Raw genomic sequence first — 24267 nt, forward strand, 5'->3', positions numbered from 1 at the left:
ACCCCCAGGGTGCCCACCCACTACTATCCACAACCCACTCTTAAATGCCTCAACAAAAGAGGAATAAAAATTTAGAAATACGGACTAAAGAGAATATAGAGTAGAGCATCAAGAAAACCAGTAAGGAGATGGCTACCTTCGAGCGCCTATAACAGTGCCAGGGGAAAAAGCGCAGAAACAGAGTAGGAAAGAAAGACAACACCTGGGTGTTGAAAGAAAGGCACCTGGGTGGCTCAGCCGGTTAAGCGGGGACTTTTCTCAGGTCATGATCTCAAGCTTTGAGGGTTCGAGGCCCAGCAGCGCCACCAGCTCTGTCTGACAGCTCAGAGCCTGGAGCCTGCTTTGGATTGTGTCTCCCTCGTTCTCTGCTTCTCCACCCCCAACACACCCTCACGCTTCGTCTCTCTCAAAAATAAACATTTAAAAATGTAAAAAAGAAAAGAGAAGAAAAATAACAAAAAAGAAACAGCAGGAAGACCTGGAGTACCACATATAGTGCGTGGTCTCCGGTGCACTTAGAAAGATGTTCAATAACCATTGTCAAACCTTCCTAGAATAACTTCAGTGGCAAGGAACTTAATTCATAGGTGAGTGCTTGGAAGCTGGTACTGGGATCCTATTGTGCTAAATCGCTTTCTTCCTCATTTACTGTGTTACACGGTGTTAACCATCTTACCACACATAGCACAGGCCACCATTCCAGCTCTCCAAGAACAGCAAGATATTGGGGAAAACGCTAAGGCGATCACTTCTTAGGGCTCCAGAAACGGTGCTGTGGGCTGAGTGTCACCAAAGCAGGATCTTGAAGCGGGAGCAGAAATTAGCCGTCTGTAGAAAGACACATAGAGCACCCCAAGTGGCGGACTTGTCCGACGGGGTAGGGGGTGGGCAGGTGGGCCAGGAGGAGCCTGTTTCGCCACACGTTTTTGCGGTCGGTAGAACTTTTCTCCTACATCCTTCAAACCTGACTCCAATGATCATTTCCCCAATAAACTACATTTCTGTAAGAATGTTTCATAAAACACGCTTCTGAGTTGTTCCGCAACAACTTTCCAGCATTTTAACAGAAGGTCCCTAACAGCAGCCTTGAAGCGTGGCTTGGTCTGTGTCAAAATATTATAAATCCATCTATAAACTGGGAACTGTGAGGAGAAACCGCAGGAAGAAAACCGCGGCCAGGAGGGTGGGATAGGGACTGGCCGCAGCAGTGAGGCTTTGCGCGCGGCGGCGGACCGTGCTGCGCAGGTGCGGGAGGGGGGGGTGGTGTTGGCAGTGCGGTGGCGCGCACATGCGCGGGAGGAGACGGAGGGCCGGAGGCTGGCCTTCAGGGAAGGGGGCGCGGCGCAGGCAGCATGGCGTCCAACATTTACTTGGTTCGCCAGCGGATCAGCCGGCTCGGCCAGGTGCGGCCCAAGGAGGCGTCTCCTCTACCCAGCCCCTGCCCCCCCCCGCCTCCCGCGGCCACCCCTCTTCCGTCTCCGCCTCAGCGCCTAGGCCAGCGGCTCAACCGCCGCCGCCCCGCCCCGCGGCCTCCCGGGCCCGCCTCCCAGAGCCCGCCCCGCCTGCCCTTTCTCGCCGCCAGGCCGCTGGGTCTTGTCGGTCCCCCTCCTCCTCCGCCCTGCTGTCCTGACTCTCTCTCCCTCCTTCCTTCAGAGGATGTCCTCCTTCCAGCTCAACCTCAACCCGCTCAAGGAGCCGCTCGGCTTCATCAAGGTCCTCGAGTGGGTGAGTGTAGCCAGCGCCGGCGAGGCCTGGGACCGTGCCGCTGTGACCGTGACCGCGCCCGCGCCGGCTCCGGCCAGGCCAGCGCCCTCGGCTGGGAGGCGAGGGGTCCCGGGAGCAGGAGCGAGAGCTGGGGCGGCCGGGTCCGCGCGGGCTCCGAGGCTCCCGCCGCCCCTGGGAGGGACGGGACGAGATAGCTGGGAGGGGACGGGGGACCGCAGGCTGGGCCTGCGCGGGGCGGGGACGCCGCGGTCCGCGTCGAATCACTAGTCCCTCGGCCGCCTGGGTCCTGGGGGAAGTCGCTCTCCCACACCAAAGCTCACCCCTGGGTGCTCCCGAGGGAGTCGGAGTTCAGAAGTCTCTGGTTGCGCTGCTTCCCGCAAGGGAAGAGAAAACTTCCTGTTGCGGTCTAACCGAAACCTGATGGGTCGGAGTCGCGCCCTGGTCGGCGCTCTCTCTGCGTGTCTGGTGGAAAGGGCCAGCCCGTGCATTTCTGCCCGGTGCTGACTGCAGGCCGCGCTCCGTCGAAAGCTGGTTGTGCCCTCTCGAAGTGATTGGACGAGCAATCGGTTTTTAGTTTGCTTTTGAGATGGCTCCAAGTTAAAAATGGATAAAAATAAACTGTGGGTCAGGACAGCGGACTGAGGTAGGGGAGAAGGTCTTCTGCAAAACGCGTCCAACCAGGCCGTACCAATCAAACACAGGCTAGGAATCGCCATCAAGTTTGTTTTAGGTACTTCCAAGCAACATCCGGCGGTCACCTCTTAGTTCTTTCCTGGGAACATTCTCGGTCATTAACATCAAAGGCGATTTATTAATTTGACCTTGGCAATGATCAGTCACATGGAGGAGTTAGCGAATACATTAGGCACTGCACATTTGCTTCAGATTTCGTGGCGCAGTACATGTTTCAGTGCTGATTTTCAGGCCCGGATTAATAGGCAGCTGGCATCTATCCACTGTGCAGGCAAGTTGTTTTTGTAGCCAGCAACATTTTACGTCCGTAATTCTTTAACCCTGTATTTTAGCGATACCCTGGTGAAGAGTGAGAACTTCCAAATTCCTGGGTTGAGTAACTTACTGAGGATGTTTTTTAAAGTAACACAGAAACTCAAAATCTGTCATGAGTACTCAAGCTGATTTTCAAAAAGTTTCCTACTTTTATGCCAGAGTTTTACTTGTCTTCTGAAAACTAAAATGGTGCTGATTTCACACAAATGTTTACTTGAAGACAAATACTCTCTCTCTCTCTCTCTGTCTCAGGGTTCTGTAAACCTAGGTCTAGATTAAAAAAGAAAGAAAAATGTTTGAGTATATAAAAATTTGAAATTGCAGGAGGAAAATCGTGTTTAATTGGGCTAATCAAATATAAATGTTAAGAAGAAGTCTTATCTCATTGAGGGTTATAAATTTATAATTAAAGTTATCACTCGATAAATGAGGCACTTGTTCATATTTGTGTCAGTCTTTTTAAAAACCAGTCATAACTTTTTTCCTTAATATTTTAAAACATTAGTGATAAGTTTGTTAGTGCTTATAGGTCTGATAACGTTTTGAAAAATATCCTGTTTATGCTTTTTAAAGAAATAGCTACTTTTAGTTTAAACAACATATTACACAAGAGAACTTGATAAATACTTTAATAAAAGTATAGGCAAAGTGTAGTAGGTGAAAGAAAGGAGAAATCAGTTGCTTGGAGGAACTGGTGGGGCGTGGGGCTGGGGGGGATGTCACAGATGAAAGAACACTTGAAGGATGGGTACTTGTTCACTTGCGGGGGGGGGGGGGGGGATGTGGGAAGTGGCTTTCCAAGCAAGGGGAAACATGTTCAGTGGTATGAAAAGTTGAAGCAGCATACCCCTGTTTGAGAACTTTAAGTAGCTGGAGTTGGCTGAAATGGTACTCCGGAGGGTGTGGTTTTAGATGATTCTGAAAGGTTTATAGGGTTTGCAGAGTTAGGAGTTTATCCTATGGGCCAATCCTATAGGCTAATCTTAGAAAGGTTAACCTTTGATGATCTGGGTCCTTTATTTAGGAAAATGAATATTTGCAGGGTACAGAATTTGGAGATATTTATTGGATAGCTTCCATTTAAGCCCAGAATTCCTACCATTTGGAGGGGGTCTCATTGAAGGGTTGTAAACAAGTGAATAATATAATTAGATTTGCTTTTTAGAAATTCTCACTTGTCAGTAATATAGAAGATGGATTAGAAAGGTAATAATTGAAGGGAGACATTAAAATGTTATTTGTTTTTTATTTTGATATATATAGAGAGAGACAGAGCATGAGCAGGGGAGGGGCAGAGAGAGACACATGCTGAATCTGAAGCAGGCTCCAGGCTCTGAGCTGTCAGCACAGAGCCCGATGTGGGGCTCGAACTCAAAACTATGAGATCATGACCTGAGCTGAAGTCAGACGCTTAACCGACTGAGCTACCCAAGCGTCCCTAAAATGTATTTGGAGGGAGGGTGAAGAAGAGGGAGAACTCTAAGATAACAGCCACATTTCTGACACAGTTGGTAGCGGTACCTCTGTCTAAGATAGATCACTAAGGAAAAGGAGCAAATTTTTGGTTGAGCTCAGTACAGTTTAGGATGTATTGAGTTTGTGGTTTCTAAATTATACAGAGGAGGTATCCTTCAGGCCGTTGGCTATATGGATATACAGTTTGAAAGATAAGAATGGGCTGGAGATTCAACAGGTATCTGCCAGCAAGGAAGAGAAGAAATGGTTAAGAAGATGGAGAAAAATAACATCTTGGCATCAATGTTAGAAGAAAAGAGTACTATTCTAACCATATCAAGAGGTACAAGAAAGAGGTTAAGTAAAATATGGACTAAAATGCATACTTTGGTTTTGGTAAGCAGGAGGCTGTTGGTGGCTTTATAAGAGCAGTGCCAGTAAATTCAGAAACCAGATGGTACTAGGCCATATGGGTATATAGTAAGAAAGTGAAGACAGCGAAAGTAAACCACTATTCGACCTTGAAGGTGAAGAGATGTGGTGGTAACCCATTCTAAAGATGGGAAAGAATGAATGTGTTTGTGGGTTTGAGAGAAGACGCTTGTGAATAGAATTGTTGGCGCTTAAAAACAGAGGCAGAGGGGGAATGAATGATAAAGGAAGGTTCTAAAGAAGGGCCCATAGTAGGAATTTTTAAATCTGTTTTGAATTAATTGTTCAGTTTCATAAAGCATTGATTGAAGTGTGGCTGGTTACCTCTAAAAGCAGTCAATAAATAACAATTATAAACAAATCTAAAGTTTAGAGAATGGTTGCTTTCCATCCATATGACTAAAAGAATAATTCCCTAAATTAGCTTATCTCTAGCAAGGTTCTAGAAGATGTTAAACTAAGGAATAACCTGATGATACGTAACTTTCAAGGGGTTAGATGCTCAGTAAATATTTACTGACAGAATAAAAATAAAATTACCAGAGCAGAAGCATTTGCACTTTGTTTCTAAACTGCAGCCACCATGTTATATTCCTTCTGTTCCCTCTTTTAAAATCTACCCCTGGCATCTAGTAACAGTGACCAGCAATGTCATTGTAGTTCCCTTCGTGTAGTAAGTACTCACCAAAAGTTGTATTTTTGTTGTGCTTATCTGGAAAGAGCAATACTTCATAGGGCTATTGGAACGATTGAATTAATAAATATGTGAATGATTATAATGTATTTGAACAGTTCTTAGTGGGTTTCTCAGGACTGAGATGCTGTGTTTCTAAGAAGACTAGACCGCGACAGTGGGTAGAATTGAGGCCCATATGTCAGACATACGTATTTCTTGGTCCTTCAAGATCACTAAATTCTCTATTACATATTTTAACTTTTTAATGTTTATGTCTTTTTGAGAGAGAGAAAGAGAACATAAGTGCAGGAGGGACAGAGAGAGGGAGACACAGAATCCAAAGCAAACTCCAGGCTCCAAACTCAGCAGAGAGCCTGACCCAGGGGCTCAAACTCACAAACTGACATCATGACCTGAGCTGAAGTCGGACGCTTAACCGACTAAGCCAACCATATTTGAAACTTTAGAAACAACATATTATATGCTTTTCATTTGTCTACTTGCATTCCTGCCTTTAGAACCCTGTCAAGGTGTCAATAAAAAATTTAGGTAAGAATAAATGCCCCATGTGTAGAACACATAAGTAAAGTCGAAGATTAATTTTGTCTAAGCAGCTTTTTTAAGTATTTAGTATTTCTCTGGTAAATTTTAATTTGGCTCTTACTTTAAAGTCGTTTATCCCTAATATTTAGGTAAAAGGTTTTCATTGAGATGATTTTATCTTTTTAAAATATTAAACACTGTGTTTTGGACTTTCTTGCTACTATCTTGCATAGGTGGACACTGAACAAATATTTAGCTCTTAATGAATCTAAGTAATGTACTTTCCTAATTCACACACACAAAATTGTAGAAGAGACACTGGGGAATATATAAGGAATTATACACTAAGTTGAATTTTAGAATTATTAACCATCTCTGAATATTTTTGTCTGTGCTGGTCAATTCTATTCTCAACATTAGCAGATGTTTATTGAGTATAGATATATGTGCCAGGGCTTTACCTGTATTTTCTCATTTAATCTTCTGATAACCTGTGACAGTTGTTATCTCCATATTAGAGAAGTGAAGTAACCTAGAGAAATTAAGTAACTTTTACCCAGTTTCCCATGATTATGATTATTCTATCCAGGACTCTAACAATCTGTTCTTAGTCATTTCAATAACTTACCTTAGTGTTTCTTACTGGTCTTTTAATAAATTAACAAAAGGATTACCAAAAATTTCAGGCTTAAAAAACAAAAGCCTAAGTTATCTGAAGTTAATTTTTTTCTTGTTTGTTAGATGCATGTATAAGGTCTTAGGAGTTAAAGTAGGATGTTCTTGATCTTTTATCAAGTTTGGATTTTTTTTTTCTGATTTAATATATGCAGTTAATGAGCAAACTCAAAAGACACTTAAAAACATCACTTTGGGACAAATTATGAGCCAAGAAAATTAGGTTGAAAGTAAATACGAAAATCTGTAATTCTTTAAGTTGCATATATCAATTTGTTTAAACAACAAACTTTCAAATACGCACAATAGTTTATATAAAATACTTAGAATTTAGCCATCCTAAGTAAATTTAAAATTTTTGCAAACAGTGGCCATGTTTTATCCTAACTTTGTGGTTCAGAAATAGCACAGAGGAGCACCCTAGAAAATACAAATTACTTGAATTGCACAGTTTGGGAGACAGGGCATATATAGACTGCTGTTTCATCTATTTGCTTAATTTTTACATTTTTGGGCTATCCATGTCAGGAAACTTTTTCCTAGCCCTATTTTTGTTTATTCCCCTTTGCCCCCACTATGGAAAGGGAAAAAGGATTTCGATTAGCATTTTATGCCCACTAGGACTCTCTGCACTTAAAGATTGTTCATAGATTTATGGACTCACCCCTATGATTTTGTTCTGTTTTGTTTGTTCTACCTGATTCTCACTTATTTTCTGTGAGCATCCTTGAAGGGTAGATCGAATGTCATTGTCATAGACAATGTACGTATACTGTGCTTTGAGAACAAACACACATAACGCTTTCACTCCACACATACAAATAGCACTCTCTGCTAAAACATAAAAGGGGAAATTAAGAGAACAGAGCAGTCCTCTAATACAATGGTTCTCATATACTTTGGTCTCAGAACCCCTTTATACTCCTAAATATTGAGGATCTCAAAGCGCTTTTGTATCTATTGATATTTACGACATCACAAATTTAAGCAGAGGCTTTTAAGGGAACATTTATTTTAAAACACAAAAATAAGTCACTTGAAAGCTTGAATTACACCAATGGCAACAAATATTATCACTTTTCCTTAAAGTAAAAGGCTCACTTCATTCATTTTTGAGAAAAATAGCTGCCAGATACAATGTCTGAATGACTTTTTTTGTCTTTCAAGTAAAAATAATATTTCATGAAAAAAAACCAACTAGTTCAACATATAACTTAGTTATTTAAATGCTTTCCTTGGAGACAACCATTATGTGCAGTTAAAGTATTTGCACATCCTATTTCATCAAACAGAATATTAGGACTAAAGGTTGGTGAGGATTTAATCAAAATCATAATTTTTGCTGCTTCATCCAAGACATTCTTAAGTAAAACTGGCTTTCTTTTTTCCCTGCAAGCTCATGGCAATGAAAGATAATTTCAACATATAATAGTTAAGAGTTAGCAAAAAGACTTGTGTTTATTTCACTAGGAGCTCCAGTTTACTTCTCATGATCCAAATTCTTAAGGGTTATGGAACTGTACTGGCAGGCTGTTTAGAACTTTGTATGATTGTACTTTACAAGAAGAGGGGCATCTTAGAAGAGTGTAACTGACTTCAGTGCAGTGGGAATAAACTGAAATGACAGCATCAATAACCAGACTTTTAAAAAATCAATATTTTTAGTAAATGCATCAAGACTTTAACTCATAAAAATCAATGCTTTGGCACTAGGCATCTAATCGTACTGATTGTAAAGGCAAACATGGTATAAATGCTCATATACAATATACTTGTAGGTCTAATTTTTTCTTTTTTTAGTTTCATTTCTGAGGACTTCAGTTATATCATTTTCCTAGACTGAACTTTGGACAGAAAGAAGTTTAAGTAGGTGACATCAAATTAATGATGAACCAGATAGCAGTCAGGACCCTGCAACTGGAAATTTGTGAAAGACACCCACCCATTCATAGATGAGAACCAGTGTTCCCAATTGAAGCCTCAGTGAGCTGAGCAAGGTCTAGAAATATGTCTAGGACTGGCACTCTGCCTGCAGGCTAAATAACTCCTTGAAAATACCAGGGGTCTCTAAACTTTTTTTTTTATCATGAATTCCTGTCAGTATAAAGTTTTGTGCATGGACCCCGAGTATGCATCAGTAACTTCGGTGCATATTTTACTCTGTCAGTGTCTGAAGGCCTATTATATACTTGGGGTAAATCTCATTCATATTTTTAAATCCTTGTTTTGGATACTTTTGTGGTTGGGTGTGTGTGTGTAGTAATCTTGTGATCTGATTAAGTACAATCTGTTTTTGCCTTGGAACGTTGCTGATGAATATAGCTCATCCTAGGGGGTTAATGCTTTTATTTTCTCTTTTGGACATGAGTTTTTGTATTATTAGTCTGTAATTTATATGAAGACATTTTTAAGCTACTACTGGTCTGTTTTGTGAAGGTTGATTTGGTTAAAACTGGATAATGTATTCCATAAATGCACTTAGCCAGGTATACTCACATGGTGATACGGGAACACTAGAAGGGAAGTGAAGGCATCACCATCCTTGCATGGCGAGACTCCTCTCACCTTCGGGATACATAACATACTGTAGTGGCATGTGACTCGGACCTACAGATCCAGCATGGGCTTCAGGGGTATATTAATTTCAATACAACTGTAATTCCTTGTTTAAGTCTAAAAGTAAATATAAGTAGAAGTTCAAATATTTTCTTCTGGTATACCGATTAATTGACTACTGCAGTCTATTTTGGAGAGTTCTATTCTAGAGAACCAGGCTGAAATGTTAACTCCAAAGTTACAAACCTCAAAATGAGTCAAGCATCTGCCATGTGTCTAGTACTGGTGTGGTGGGCAGAAAATTAAGTGGGACTGTTTCTTTGGCAGTTTGGGGCTGTCATGAATATGGAGCCTTTTGACCTGAAGAGAGGCTTACTGTCATCCTGTCCCTAGATTCTTATTAGTTACTTTATAGATAGAATTTCATGTTAGCAGTTTTAGCCATGCTTCATGGGATCGAGGGGAATGGGAAAATGAGTTTCGTGAGTAGCAAGGAGGTAGAAGTCAGCATTCCAGTACCCCTCGTTTGGACTAGGAGTGCAGACTGAGGTGCACATGGGAACCAGCCTTCCAGAAGGAGTGAGTGAAACAAGCTGTCTGGAGGAACACAACAGTATAAGCTCATTGGTCCTGGTAACTGACATGCGTCCTGAGGATTGTTGGGACAGCAGAGAGTGGCAGTAGCCCAGAAAAAAACACAGGTTCTACGAGTCATCTGTCACTCAGTGCCACACGGTTGTTCCTTTATGGGAATATGGGTCTGATGCTGCCATATTTTCAGTTTTCCCACAGTAAGGAAAAGCACGAAATCCACATTTTTCTGTGCGGAATGCTGATATTAAAATAAAACAAATTCACTTTTTTTATGAATCTGAGAAGATGACACAGGTAGTATCTGCAGGCCAGGTTTCATTGTGGGCTGCCAGTGTATAATTTTGAATCTAAATCATAACAGCACTAGAATATAGGGAGAAGTGAGATAGTCATATAATTTACCCTCAGGTTGTTTTATACTTCATCTAATAAACAGTGTGTATCTTGTCCTTTTGTTCCTTATAAGATAAAGACGAGAATTGCAAACATGTCATTTATTTATCCTTATAACAAAAGGACAGCTTTGAAATGATAGTTATGTAAGACTTGAAATGTTTTATTTGTAGATTATTGGAAATCGATTTTTTTCTTTAAGCAGTTATTAATTGAGCGTGTGCTATGTGCCAGACCTTCTGCTGGGTAGGCACTGAGAATCTGAGTTTTTAAATAAGGAAAAGTGCCTATAGAAGAGTTAATGTACCCAAGTCTATGGCAGCCCAGGAGACTGAATAGTTCTACAATAAGAAATCAGGTAGGGCTTTAAAGGTGAGCTTGTCAGAGAACAGGTTGAGGGGTGGGATAGTTCCTGGCAGAAGAAATAAATACACTGGTGACATAAGTACATGATGGGTTTCAGGGGCGGCAGTAGTACACTTAGAGTCGTACAGTACCTGGCAGGGAAATAGAGCATATAAATCTAGAAAGGTAAGGTGGAGGCTGCCTCAGCCATGCCTCTTAGGCCAAATTAAGAAGCTTGGGCTTTTTTATCTTCTTAAATTTAGTTCTGGAAAGCCATTAAGGAAATCTCTATTTTTTTAAAATGTTTATTTATTTTTGAGAGACCGAGAAACAGCATGAGCGAGGGAGGGGCAGAATGAGAGGGAGAATCTGAAGCAGGCTCCAGGTTCTGAGTTGTCAGCACAGAGTTGGGGCTTGAACTCACGAACTGTGAGATCATGACCTGAGCCGAAGGTGGATGCTTAACCGACTGAGCCACCCAGGTGCCCCAAGGAAATCCCTTTAAACAGGGGAGTAATGTGACCAGATCTTTATTTCAGATCAGTGTGACATTGCTCTAAAGCATGTGTCCAGTAGAAGCACAGTATACAAACTACAAATGCAAGCCACATAATAATTTTAACTGTTATGCTAGCCACACTAAAACAGTGAAAAGAAACAGGTAAAATTAATTTTAATCATCTATATTATTTATAAATCAAAATATTATTTCAGTAAGTAATCAACATAAACAATTATTGATGAAATAGTTTACATTTTTATACTAAATCTTTGTAATTCATTGTCTGATTTACACTTACAGCTATCTTAATTGGACAAGCCCTTTTTTGTTTTTTATTTACTTATTTTAAGTTTATTATTTGTTTTGAGAGAGAGAGCACGCGAGCTGGGCTGGGTCACAGGTAGAGGGAGAGAGGGAGAATCCCAAGGAGGCTCCACACTGTCAGCACAGAGCCTGATGCAGGGCTCAAACTCAGGAACCGTGAGATCATGACCTGAGCTGAAATCAAGAGTCAGATGCTTCACTGACCAAGCCGCCCCCAAACAAGCCATTTTTAAAGTGCTCGAGGGCCACATGAGCCCATGCTACACAGAAGAGATTAGAAATGAGAGGAAGAGTCTGTTGGGTTAGTCTCTGTGAAAAATGGTGAGGGTCTGAACAAAAATAGTGGCAAGAATGGTGTAGACAAATAACGAAAGCTTTTAAAAGAATGGCATCATGCTGTATGACGTCTTAGGCAATTTACCCCCCTCCTCTCCCCCGCCCTCAGCATTAGGTTTCTAGGATTCATCCATATTGACATGGGCAGCTGTAGTTCATATATTTTTATTGCTATTAAATGTCCCATTGTAACTGTTGACTATTTTATCCATTTTCTGTTGCTTCCACTCGATATATTTTGATACGTAAGCAGCGTCACTGTGAACATTCTTATGCATGTTCTGTAGTACACATGGGTTCGAATGTCTCTTAGAGCCCTATACTAGTTGATCCTAGTCTTTTGTGACATTATTGCAAATACTTTCACCTGGTGTGTAGCTTGTTTTACATTCAAAGCTTTTGATTTCAAAAATTTTCTTTTTCTATAGTTGAATTTAACAATCTTTTATGGTTAGTGTGGGTTTTTTCATCTTAAATTTTTTTTCTCTCTGGTCACAGATTTTCTTTTATATTATCTTTAAAAATTTTTTATGGCAATTTTACATTTTACATTTGTCTTTAGCCCATCTGGACCATTTATTGAAGTCCTCTTTTGTAGGAGTTATCTCTTGCTACCCATCATAGCACTTAAAACAGCAGACATGTATTATCTCATAATTTCTGTGGGTCAGGAATCTGAAAGTGGCTTAGTCTGGGGGTTTCCAGCTCTGGGTCTCCCAGGTTGCAATCGGCTGTTGGCTAGGATTGAGTTATCTCAGGTGTCCAGTGCACTCACATGGCTGTTGGCAGGCCTCAGGTGAGACACTTCCAGGGTCACTTACCTGGTTGCTGATTGTCCTTGGTTCCTCATCACAAGAGTCTCTAAGTTGCCTAAGAATCCTCCAAGCGTGGCAGCTGGCTTTCCCCAGAGCCGATGATTCAAGAGAGTGAGTGAGAACGGAAGACAGAAATTGCAGGCTCTTTATTACCTACCATTCTATTACCTGACATCCCATTCCTTCTACCATATTCAGTTTACTAGAAGCAAGTTACTATGTCCAGTCCACACTTAACGGGAAGAAAATTAATCTTTACCACTTGAGGGAGTTTGTGGATGTAACTTTAAAACCACCATCCTCCTTTCCTTGGTGATCTGCACCGCCAGCTTTGTTAGATATAATTTATCTAGTTACACACAGGTCTCTTTCTGGCCTCTTTATTGTTGGTTATTTATTATTGGTTAAATTTGTATATCCTGTTTCTTTTTTATAATCCTAAATGGTTATATGCCCTGTTTTCTGGTCTTCTGTTTTGAGTCTGTATTCGTGTACATTTATGTGTAGAGAGTATCCATTTTTCTGTCTTTACCTGTGTATTCTTAACTGAAGACTTAAAGCTCTATGCTGGACATTACCTCAGACTTTCCGTATCTGTAACCAGACTTCTTTTCATGTATCATTTTTACAGAAAAAAAAAACAAACAAAAAACGTCTTGATAGTTATGATCTTGGTTATGGCCTGATTGAAGGCCCTGTGTTAATCCATGTGGGACATTATATCAATGTTTAACAGTGTAGGCTCCTGCACTGAATTTTATCTGTTTGCTAGAGTGTGACCTTGAGTAAAACAAAATCCCTGCCCTCTTTGAGTTTATCTTCTAGTGATAAATGGACAGATACTAAAGTACCATCAGCCAATGGTAATTACAGTGGCAGAAAAATAGAGCGGCGTGAATAAAGGGAATAAGTATTGTGGGGTTGGGGGATTCTCTTTAATATAGTGTGGTTAGGTAAGACGTCACAGATAAAGTCATATCAGAACCCAGGGCTGTCAGTAGGACATGAACCATATATTCCAGGCAGAGAGAATAGCCAGTGCAAAGACTCTGTAAGGGTTTACCCCTTATTGTTAAGGAATAGCACTGAGACCATTTTGTGTAGACAGATTTGGCAAGGAGGAAAGTAGCAACATGTGATCAGAATTAAGGGAGGAAAGGATCTCGTAGACCATTAAATGAATTTTGGTTTTTATTCAGCGAGAACTCAGAAGCCACTGGAGAGTTTTGAACGAAGGATAGTTTTCTGCCTTGTATTTTTAAAAGCTTACCCTGGTTGATATATTGACAGTAGACTGAAGGAGAGACCAGGACAGAAGCAAGAGGATTATTTAGAAGGCTGTTAGAGTATAATTCAGGCAAGAGGTAATAACAGTGGTTTAGTTTAGGTCAGGATGCTGTGATCAGATTCCAAATATATTTTTTAAATAGAGCCATCAGATTTTGCTGATGGATTGAACTTTTGGCCACTACACCGTATATGGGTTATTTGTTTGTTTTGTAGAAAATTTAGAAGATGTAAACAGAAAAAGGAATTATCTTCTCTTCAGAAGTGACCACTTCTGGGGTCCCTGGGTGGCTCAGTCAGTTAAACATCCAACTTCGGCTTAGGTCATGATCTCACGGTCTTGGGTTTGAGCTTTGTGTACGGCTCTGTGCTGACAGCTCAGAGCGGAGCCTGCTTCGGATTCTGTCTCCCTCTATCTGCCCCTATCCAACTTGTACTCTGTCTCTTTGTCTCTCAAAAATGAATAAATGTTAAAAAAATTTTTTTTAAAAGAAGTAAAATTTGATGTATGTTTTTGTATGCATAATATGCATAGGTGTAGACATATGCACAGTGCATGTGTAAACAAACTTTTTGGGCTCAAATTTACCACCCCAAGATCAAGAGTCACATGCTTTACCAACTGAACCAGGTACCCCATAAAATACTATATATGTAATGATTATTTTTCAGTATCATTGAATATTCTCCAACATTATAATGACTGCATAATGTTCTATCTTGTGAATGAATTATGGTTTATTTGGTTCCATATCAATATTTAGGGTGCTTCCAGTTTTTTCCTGTTATGTATAGCACTTGAGAGGCATCATTACATTCTTGTAAATATATGCATGATCAGGAAAACAAATTTCCAAGTTTTTTTGAGACCTGGAAATACTAAAAAATGAGGTCATACAAGCTCATGAAATAACATCTCCTCCTTGTTTACCAGTCTCTTGGCTTTATAGTTACTGTTAGGTTCCAAATAAAAATGCCTCCAATTCACCCCTTTTGATTTTGATTCTAAAATAGGACTTCCTCTGAATTTCATACAAATGGTTAGTAGGTACACTGAAGTAGGAGCAAAAGAATTACATGGGCTGGTGTACTAACTTCTTGTTGACAATTGCAAATCAATTTTTTAAATGTTTTTCACCGTCTACATTTAATTTGTAATGAAGAATTTCTGGAATGTTAGTGAGCCAGTTTCTAATAACCAACGTATTTAAAGTTTTAATGCCCCATGTTTTGGGTACAGTAATGGTTCTTCCCCTTTTTTTGGTCTCACTTTGTATAGATTGCTTCTATCTTTGCTTTTGCCACCTGTGGAGGTTTTAAGGGCAAAACAGAAATTCAAGTGACTTGTTCTAAACCTAATGAAACTAAAACGATCACAGCTGCTTTTGGCTATCCATTCAGGTAAGCTATTTTTTTGTTTTTATGGTTAACAGCTTTTTTTACTTTCCTGTTGCCTCTTTAAGATTTTCAGCAATTTATTGATCTTGGGACATACACAATTTGAAATTGCACACCTGCTTCATTTGTGAGTGATCATTGCTACTCAGACTGAGGTACATAGACCAGTGCCTGTCTGCAAACTGTGTTCCTGGCCTATGATAAAGTGTAGAAAATGAGAGTAAGCATTTAGAAACCTTTATATGGCCTTCCCTTGACCTTTTTATTCTATCATCCCATGGTAGATTACTCCATCACCTTATTGTGAGAATCCATGATGCAGAAGGAAACACAACTTAAGAAAATTCTGAATTTTTCATGTATTTGCAATTACTAAATAATAGTGTTCTTTATATAGTTTAAGACATGTATTCAATGTAAAGTGAGGAGTTTCTATGTTTATTTTCTTACTCCTAGAGTAAAATGAGTATTTTGTTGTGAATTCTTCTGTTTAAAGTGTTTATTGAATATGTCTTGTATTTAAACCATGGTATAAACCTTTTCCACCTACTACTTAACTTGACCTTTCTAAGACTCAAAATGTCTATCCATTTAGTTGGAATTTTACCTTGTAAGGTTGTTTTGATGATTAAATAAACCCTTACACTGAAAATATGTCAAATAGCAAGGGCTTGGTCATCAGTCATTGCCTCTCCACCTCCCAACCCTTCTCTTATAAAGTTCCTATACGAGGAACGGTTACGGCATCTTCAGTGATAGATGCTTTTGCAGTTTATAGATAAGGAGATGCAAAAACCATGTAAAGTTAGCAGCTAATTAATCTAGGGTTAAAATGTGAATCATAACCCGCTTCCAGTTATACAGACTCAGCCTCCTACAGTGGTGCATCATGTCTCCAATTGCAAACTGTTTTATATCAGCTCTCTTAATCTGCTAAATTTCTATTGCAGGAAGATAGCACTGAGTTCAGAAGTGCTTAATTCAGTCTATATTCAATCTATCATAAACCAATGACCAGGTATAATTTATAATTTAGGTACATTTCTTAGGAAGTTTTTAATTTAAATATTTGATTTCCCCCTCTTCTTCCCCAAAGGAAAATAATATTTTTGCAATACATTTTGAGAGTGTTTTTTGAAATGTCATTTCAGTATTCTACCTGTGTATTTCTGTCTCTGTTGGGAGAGTCTGAGTAATTCACAAATTTATTTGAGCCTTTTTTTAATAGGTTGAATGAAGCATCATTTCAGGGATATCCACATGCAAACGTGTGTGATGAAAATTGGAATAATTACGTCCTTATTGGAGATTACTCTTCTTCTGCGCAGTTCTACGTTACGTTTGCAGTCTTTGTCTTCCTGTACTGCCTAGCTGCCCTTCTGCTCTATGTTGGTTATACGAATCTGTATCGGGATAGTCGAAAACTTCCCATGATTGTAAGTAGTCACTTTATTTGTATACAAAAGTCATTTGTATAAGATAAGTATACATCATATTTGGAGTTAAATATAGATTTTCTTAACACTGGAAATGAAAGTTCTCGGTGTAACCCAGTTCAGCATACTTTGATCTGTGTTAACATGAGGTTAAGCTTTCTCTGGTTGTCACATTGAACCCAACTCGTTGAGCCTATTTGCAGCACTTTCTCCATACCCCAGGGAAGACAGAGGTCTGTTTGTTTCTAACTCTACTTTAACATGAAAGACCTCAAGTATATAGAGCAGATTAGTTGCAAGTAGTAGAGAAATTAAGTAGAACTCTTCTCAGCAACCTCCCTTTATGCCTCTACAGTGTTTTATTGAACTTAATAGTCTATATCAGAAATTAGCAAACTGTGGCCCACAGCTAAATCTGACTTTTTTTTTTAATAAAGTTTTTTTGTAACACAGTCATACCCAAACATTTACATATTGTAACTGCTTTCATGTCACAGTGGCAGAGTTATGTAGTTGTGAGAGAAACCAAAAATACCTACTTTCTGGCCCATTTCAGGAAGAGATTGCTGACTCCTTGTCTGTATTCCTAAATTCCTTTAAAATCTGACCCAGATAATTCTCTAAGAATAGGGGATTCAGCAGTAGTGGTGTTCATGCTAATTTTGAATCTTGGAGATGGCAACAAATGCTTTGCATTTGGAGTCCTAACACCTTTTTTGGCTTCAGAGCCTACTGAGCTAGAAATAAAAATAGTGTCTGAAATTTAGGTAGTAGAATCTCTGGATTATTGGTGCAAATGCAGAGATAAGCCATAGTTTTAAGCTACATGTTCACAACAAAAGAATAACTACCAAGTCAATGTTAGTGTTATTTACTTGAACAGAGAATAGAGGCGTTTTTGTGATACTAGTCATTTTTATCTTGAGAAAACACTGTCATCTGCTAATTATTTGTGAAGCTACTTTGAGGGAAAGGCTGTTTGAGTAAAGAAATTATTAAATAAGATCACAGGTTTTATTTATTATTTATTTTTAATTTTTGCTGCCTGGATCATAAGAATACAAATGGTAAGTAAAGAATGAAACAGTTAAAATTCTTATTTATTTGGTTTCTTATATTTGAGAAGAGATTCTTAAACCTCACGTTGTTATAAAATAATTTCTTAGATATCTTTCAAAAAGATAGACATGAACTATTTTAATTTGCAGTGCTTAATCAACAGAAATTACATGTTAAGAATCTGTAACTTCCCGGGGCGCTGGGTGTCTCAGTTGGTTAAGTGTCCAACTCTTGGTTTCGGTTCAGGTCATGATCTTTTTAAAGACTTAAAAAGGAATTATGAAAGAGGCACCTGGATGACTCGGTCATTTAAACATCAACTTTGGCTCAGGTCATGATCTCATGGTTTGTGAGTTCGATCCCTGCATCGGGCTTTGTGCTGACAGCTCGGAGCCTGGAGCCTGCTTCTGATTCTGTGCCTCCCTTTCTTTCAGCCCTTCCTCCGCTCATGCTCTATCTCTCCCTGCCTCTCAAAAATAAATAAACGTAATAAAAAAATGTTTTAAAGGAATTATGTTGATCATAGAGGTATTCTAACTTGTTAAAATTCTTTTTATTTTTTTTTAAACTTTATTTATTTTGGGAGAGAGTGAGTGAGGGTGAGCAGGGGAAGGGCAGAGAGAGAGAGGAAGGGAGAGAATCCCAAGCAGGCTCTGCATTGGGAGTGCAGAGCCCAACATAGGGCTCAATCTCATGAACTGTGAGCTGAAATCAATAGTCAGCTGCTTAACTGACTAAGCCACCAGACAGTTAAAATTAAGTCTTTTTTTTTTTTTTTTTGAGAGAGAGAGAGAGAGCACGCGTGTGCGAGCATGAGCTGGGGAGGAGCAGAGAGAGAAGAGAGAGAATCCCAAGCAGGCTCCACTCTGTCAGCACAGAGCCTGAAGTAGGGCTCAGTCTCACGAACCCTGAGATTACAACCTGAACTGAGATCAAGAGTCAAATGCGTAACCAACTGAGCCACCCAGGCATCCCTAAAATTCTTTAAAATTAAAGACATTTCTTGCCATTTTGTCATTATTCCAACAAACTTTTAACCCTAGCAATGAGCGTTTTATTTTTCATGTTTGTTACATGAGCTTTTAAAAATCACACTTTCTAAGGCAGCATCCAAATTGATTTTTGTAGAGGGTCTTTCTAATAAAACAGTAAGACTGTGATCTAGTTGCATCATTCAGAAAGCCAGAAGTAATTTTTCATCTCCAAATGATCAATTAGTGGTCATAGAGAGATAATACAGAACTAGCTGTTCTAAGTGGTTTGTTGTTGTTACTAAAATACATAAAGGATGCTTCTTGTCTGTAAAAATTCAAGCTTCTAAATTAAATTTTGACTTCTATTTTTAATTTAACCATATAAATAAAAAAGATTTTCTTGAGATAACCAAATTGAAAATATAACCAAATATAACATTAAGTTTTTTAAGTACTCTGCTAATGAGGACATGCTTTTTTGCCAATGTTCTCAATTCTCTGCGAAGGTGTTTCTAGGGCCATATCAATTGGGACATTTAAAATCAGCTTTACTCCCCTTTTAAGTTAATGCAGCACGTTTTTGGTGTCAGCAGGATCTTAAGGGTTCTAGGCCATGAAGAGAAGCAGAAATAACAAAAAACGACCAAAGATAAAGTCTCCCAAATTCTGGTATGAATCATAGCCTGACTTATTGGTGGGACCAAGGCTGCCACAGGCAGACCAGATGTGCATTGTAGATCTGCAGGTGCACCATTCAGGTGGATTGCATCCTAAAATCAGAGCCCTGAGAAGGACAGAGATTCTCTTCAGAGGCCCAGATTTCCCCCAATACGCCTACCCTGGGTTACTATGTGCATCATTTTCAGGAAAGTAACCTGCTTTTGAAATGTAGAATATCATGCCAGCAGCAAAGTAGATTTAAAGAGCATAATCAGGAAAAAAAAAAATCAGTGTTAGGGCACCTGGTTGGCTCAGTAGGTCTTCGGCTCAGGTCCTGATCTCATGGTTCATGAGTTCAAACACTGCATCCAGTTCTTTGCTGTCAGCATGGCTGGCTTGCTCTCAAAAATAAATAAACATTTAGAAAAGAAAAGAAAAAAACAGTGTGTCTTTTAATTCGGAATTTGGAAGTAAGAAATCTGGAAATCAAAAGAGGATTTGACATATATGGGTTAAAGCTATGAACTTTAGCCCAGAGAGAACTTGTTTAAGGTATGATAACCTTAGATTATTTATCAGTTCTCCAGAAGATATTGTATTTCTTTTTTTTTTTTTTTTACAAATAGTTTATTGTCAAATTAGTTTCCACATAACACTCAGTGCTCATCCCCACAAGTATCCTCCTCCATGCCCATCCTCCCTCCTCCCCACATCCATCAGTCTTCAGTTTTTGTCAGCATTCAAGAGTCTCTCATGGTTTGCCTCTCTCCCTTTCCCCCACCATTTCCCCCTTCTTCTCCCCCTTGTTCCTCCATCAAGTTCCTCCTAATCCTCCTATACGTGCAAACATATGATATTTGTCCTTCTCTGCCTGACTTATTTCGCTCAGCATAACACCCTCAAGGTCCATCCATGTTGCTACACATGGCCAGATTTCATTGTTTCTCATTGCCGTGTAGTATTCCATGGTATAGATAAACCACATCTTCTTGATCCCTTCATCTGTTGATGGACACTTAGGCTCTTTCCATGTTTTAGCTATTGTGGAGAGTGCTGCTATGAACATTGGGGTACATGTGCTCCTATGCCTCAGCATTTCTGTATCCCTTGGGTAAATTCCTAGCAGTGCTATTGCTGGGTCATAAGGGAGTTCTATTGTTAGTTTCCTGAGGAACCTCCACACTGTTTTCCAGAGGGGCTGTACCAGTTTACATTCCCACCAACAGTGTAGGAGGGTGCCCGTTTCTCCACATCCTCGCCAGCATCTAGAGTTCTCTGATTTGCTCATTTTAGCCACTCTGACTGGCGTGAGGTGGTATCTCAGTGTGGTTTTGATTTGTATTTCCCTGATGAGGAGGGATGCTGAGCATCGTTTCATGTGTCTGTTGGCCATCTGGATGTCCTCTTTGGAGAAGTGTCTGTTCATGTCTTCTGCCCATTTCTTCACTGGGTTGTTTGTTTTTCGGGCGTGTAGTTTGGTGAGTTCCTTATAGATTCTGGATATTAACCCTTTATCTGATATGTCATTTGCAACTATCTTTTCCCATTCCGTTGGTTGCCTATTAATTTTCTGGGTTGTTTCCTTGGCTGTGCAGAAGCTTTTAATCTTGATGAGGTCCCAACAGTTTATTTTTGCTCTTGATTCCCTTGCTTTTGGGGATGTGTCAAGTAAGAAGTTGCTGCGGTGGAGGTCAAGGAGGTTGTTTCCTGCTTTCTCCTCTAGGGTGTTGATAGTTTCCTGTCTCACGTTCAGGTCCTTTATCCATTTTGAGTTGATTTTTGTGCATGGTGTGAGAAAATGATCTAGTTTCATTCTTCTGCATGTTGCTGTCCAGTTCTCCCAACACCATCTGTTAAAAAGGCTGTCTTTTTTCCATTGGATATTCTTTCCTGCTTTGTCAAAGATCAGTTGGCTGTATACTTTTGGGTCCACTTCTGAGTTCTCAATTCTGTTCCATTGGTCTATGTGTCTGTTTTTGTGCCAATACCATACTGTCTTGAGGATGACAGCTTTGTAGTAGAGGCTGAAGTCTGGGATGGTGATACCTCCCGTTTTGGTTTTATTTTTCAGTATTACTTTGGCTATTCGGGGTCTTTTGTGGTTCCATACAAATTTTTGGATAGTTTGTTCTAGTTTTGAGAAGTATGCTGGTGCAATTTTGATTGGAATTGCATTGAATGTGTAGAGTGCTTTAGGTAGTAATGACATCTTAACTATATTTATTCTTCCTATCCATGAGCATGGAATGTTTTTCCATTTCTTTGTGTCTTCTTCAATTTCCTTCATAAGTTTTCTATAGTTTTCATCATACAGATCTCTTGTATCCTTGGTTAGGTTTATTCCGAGGTATTTTATGGTTTTTTGTGCAATTGTGAATGGGATCAGTTTCTTGATTTCTCTTTCTGTTGCTTCATTATTGGTGTATAAAAATGCAACCGATTTCTGTACGTTGATTTTGTACCCTGCAACTTGGCTGAATTCTTGGATCAGTTCTAGTAGGCTTCTGGTGGAGTCTGTCGGGTTTTCTATGTAGAGTATCATGTCATCTGCGAAGAGTGAAAGTTTGACTTCCTCTTTGCCAATTCTGATGCCTTTGATTTCCTTTTGTTGTCTGATGGCTGATGCTAGGACTTCCAGCACTATGTTAAACAACAGTGGTGAGAGTGGACATCCCTGTCGTGTTCCTGATCTCAGGGGGAAAGCTCTCAGTTTTTCCCCGTTGAGGATGATGTTAGCTGAAGGCTTCTCATAGATGGCTTTGATGATGTTTAAGTAGGTTCCTTCTATCCCAACTTTCTCGAGAGTCTTTATTAAGAAGGGATGCTGTATTTTGTCAAATGCTTTTTCTGCATCTATTGACAGGATCATATGGTTTTTATCTTTTCTTTTATTGATATGATGGATCACATTGATTGATTTGCGAATGTTGAACCAGCCCTGTAACCCAGGAATGAATCCCACTTGATCTTGGTGGATGATTCTTTTGATATGCTGCTGGATTCGATTTGCAAGGATCTTGTTGAGAATTTTTGCATCCGTATTCATCAAGGATATTGGCCTATAGTTCTCTTTTTTTGCTGGATCTCTGTCTGGCTTGGGAATCAGAGTGATGCTGGCTTCATAAAATGAGTCCGGGAGTTTTCCTTCGACTTCTATTTTTTGGAATAGCTTGAGAAGAATTGGGATTAATTCTGTTTTAAATGTCTGGTAGAATTCCCCAGGGAAACCATCAGGTCCAGGGCTCTTATTTGTTGGGAGATTTTTGATCACTGATTCGATTTCTTCACTCGTTATGGGTCTGTTCAGGTTTTCTATTTCTTCCCGTGTGAATTTTGGTAGTGAGTGTGTGTTTAGGAATTTGTCCATTTCTTCTAAGTTGTCCAATTTGTTGGCATATAATTTTTCATAGTATTCCCTGATAATTGCTTGTATTTCTGAGGGGTTGGTTGTAATAAGTCCATTTTCATTCATAATTTTGTCTATTTGGGTGCTCTCTCTTTTCTTTTTGATAAGCCTGGCTAGAGGTTTGTCAATTTTGTTTACTTTTTCAAAAAACCAACTCTTGGTTTCATTGATCTGTTCAATTGTTTCTTTGGTCTCTATGTTGTTTATTTCTGCTCTAATTTTTACTATTTCTCTTCTTCTACTGGGTTTAGGGCGTTCTTGTTGCTCTGCCTCTAGCTCCTTTAGGTGAGCTGTTAGATTTTGGACTTGTGCTTTTTCTAATCTCTTGAAATAGGCCTGGAGAGCAATGTACTTTCCTCTTAGGACTGCCTTGGCCGCATCCCATAGATTTTGAATTGTTGTGTTTTCATTTTCATTTGTTTCCATATATTTTTTAATTTCCTCTCTAATTGCCTGATTGGCCCATTCATTCTTTAGAAGGGTGTTCTTTAACCTCCATGTTTTTGGCGGTTTTCCAGACTTCTTCCTGTAATTGATTTCAAGTTTCAAAGCATTGTGATCTGACAGTGTGCATGGTATGATCTCTATTCTTTTATATTTATTGAGGGCTGCTTTATGTCCCAGTATGTGATCTATCTTGGAGAATGTGCCATGCGCACTTGAGAAGAAAGTAAATTCCCTGGCCTCAGGATGTAAAGTTCTAAATATATCCGTCAGATCCATCTGGTCCAATGTGTCTTTCAAGTCCATTATTTCTTTAGTGATTTTCTGTCTGGTTGACCTATCCATTGCTGTAAGCGGAGTATTAAAGTCCCCTGCTATTAGCACATTCTTATCTATAAGCTTGTTTCTGTTTGTGATTAATTGTTTTAGATATTTAGGTGCTCCCATATTCGGTGCGTAGACATTTATGATTGTTAGTTCTTCCTGATGGATGGACCCTGTAATTATTATGTAGTGCCCTTCTTCATCTCTTGTGATTGTCTTTAATTTAAAGTCCAGTTTGTCTGATATAAGTATCGCTACTCCGGCTTTCTTTTGATTTCCTGTAGCATGATATATATTTCTCCATCCCCTTACTTTTAATCTGAAGGTATCTTCCCGTCTAAAATGAGTTTCTTGTAGACAGCATATAGATGGATTTTGTTTTTTAATCCATTCTGCTACCCTATGTCTTTTGATTGGAGCATTCAGCCCATTTACATTCAGTGTTATTATTGAAATATGTGGGTTTAGAGTCTTTGTATCTTTTGTAGGGTTCATGTTTGTGGTGGTGTCTCTGGTATCTTTGTTCCTTGCAACCTTTCCTTCAGAGCATCCCCCTCAGGATTTCTTGTAGGGCTGGCTTCGTGGTGACAAATTCTTTCAATTTCTGTTTATTTGGAAAGGTTTTTATCTCTCCTTCTATTTTGAATGACAGGCTTGCTGGATAGAGGATTCTTGGCTGCATATTTTTACTGTTCATCACATTGAAGATCTCCTGCCATTCCTTTCTGGCCTGCCACGTTTCAGTAGATAGGTCTGTCACCACTCTGATAGGTTTCCCTTTGTATGTTAGGGCCCTTTTCTCCCTAGCTGCTTTCAAAATTCTCCATTTGTCCTTGTATTTTGCCATTTTTACTATGATATGTCGTGCAGAAGATCGATTCAAGTTATGTCTGAGGGGAG

The 24267-nt window shown here is 39.5% G+C and overlaps 1 protein-coding gene across 2 annotated transcripts in view; it reads left to right on the forward strand.

The window, feature by feature from the left end:
- Positions 1-1302: 1302 nt before the first annotated feature.
- SYPL1 (synaptophysin like 1) overlaps positions 1303-24267 on the forward strand; it is a 28489-nt gene continuing 5524 nt past the window's right edge. For both annotated transcript variants that reach the window (XM_039249810.1, XM_039249811.1), the window contains exons 1-4: positions 1303-1403; positions 1654-1725; positions 14946-15067; positions 16293-16500. In XM_039249810.1, the coding sequence (XP_039105741.1) occupies positions 1353-1403; positions 1654-1725; positions 14946-15067; positions 16293-16500 (453 nt within the window). In that variant the 5' untranslated portion in view covers positions 1303-1352. The remainder of the gene's footprint in view (positions 1404-1653; positions 1726-14945; positions 15068-16292; positions 16501-24267) is intronic.

This window comes from Hyaena hyaena, unplaced genomic scaffold (assembly GCF_003009895.1).
Source record: "Hyaena hyaena isolate Hyena2069 unplaced genomic scaffold, ASM300989v1 scaffold_347, whole genome shotgun sequence".
Classification (NCBI taxonomy): Eukaryota; Metazoa; Chordata; class Mammalia; order Carnivora; family Hyaenidae; genus Hyaena; species Hyaena hyaena.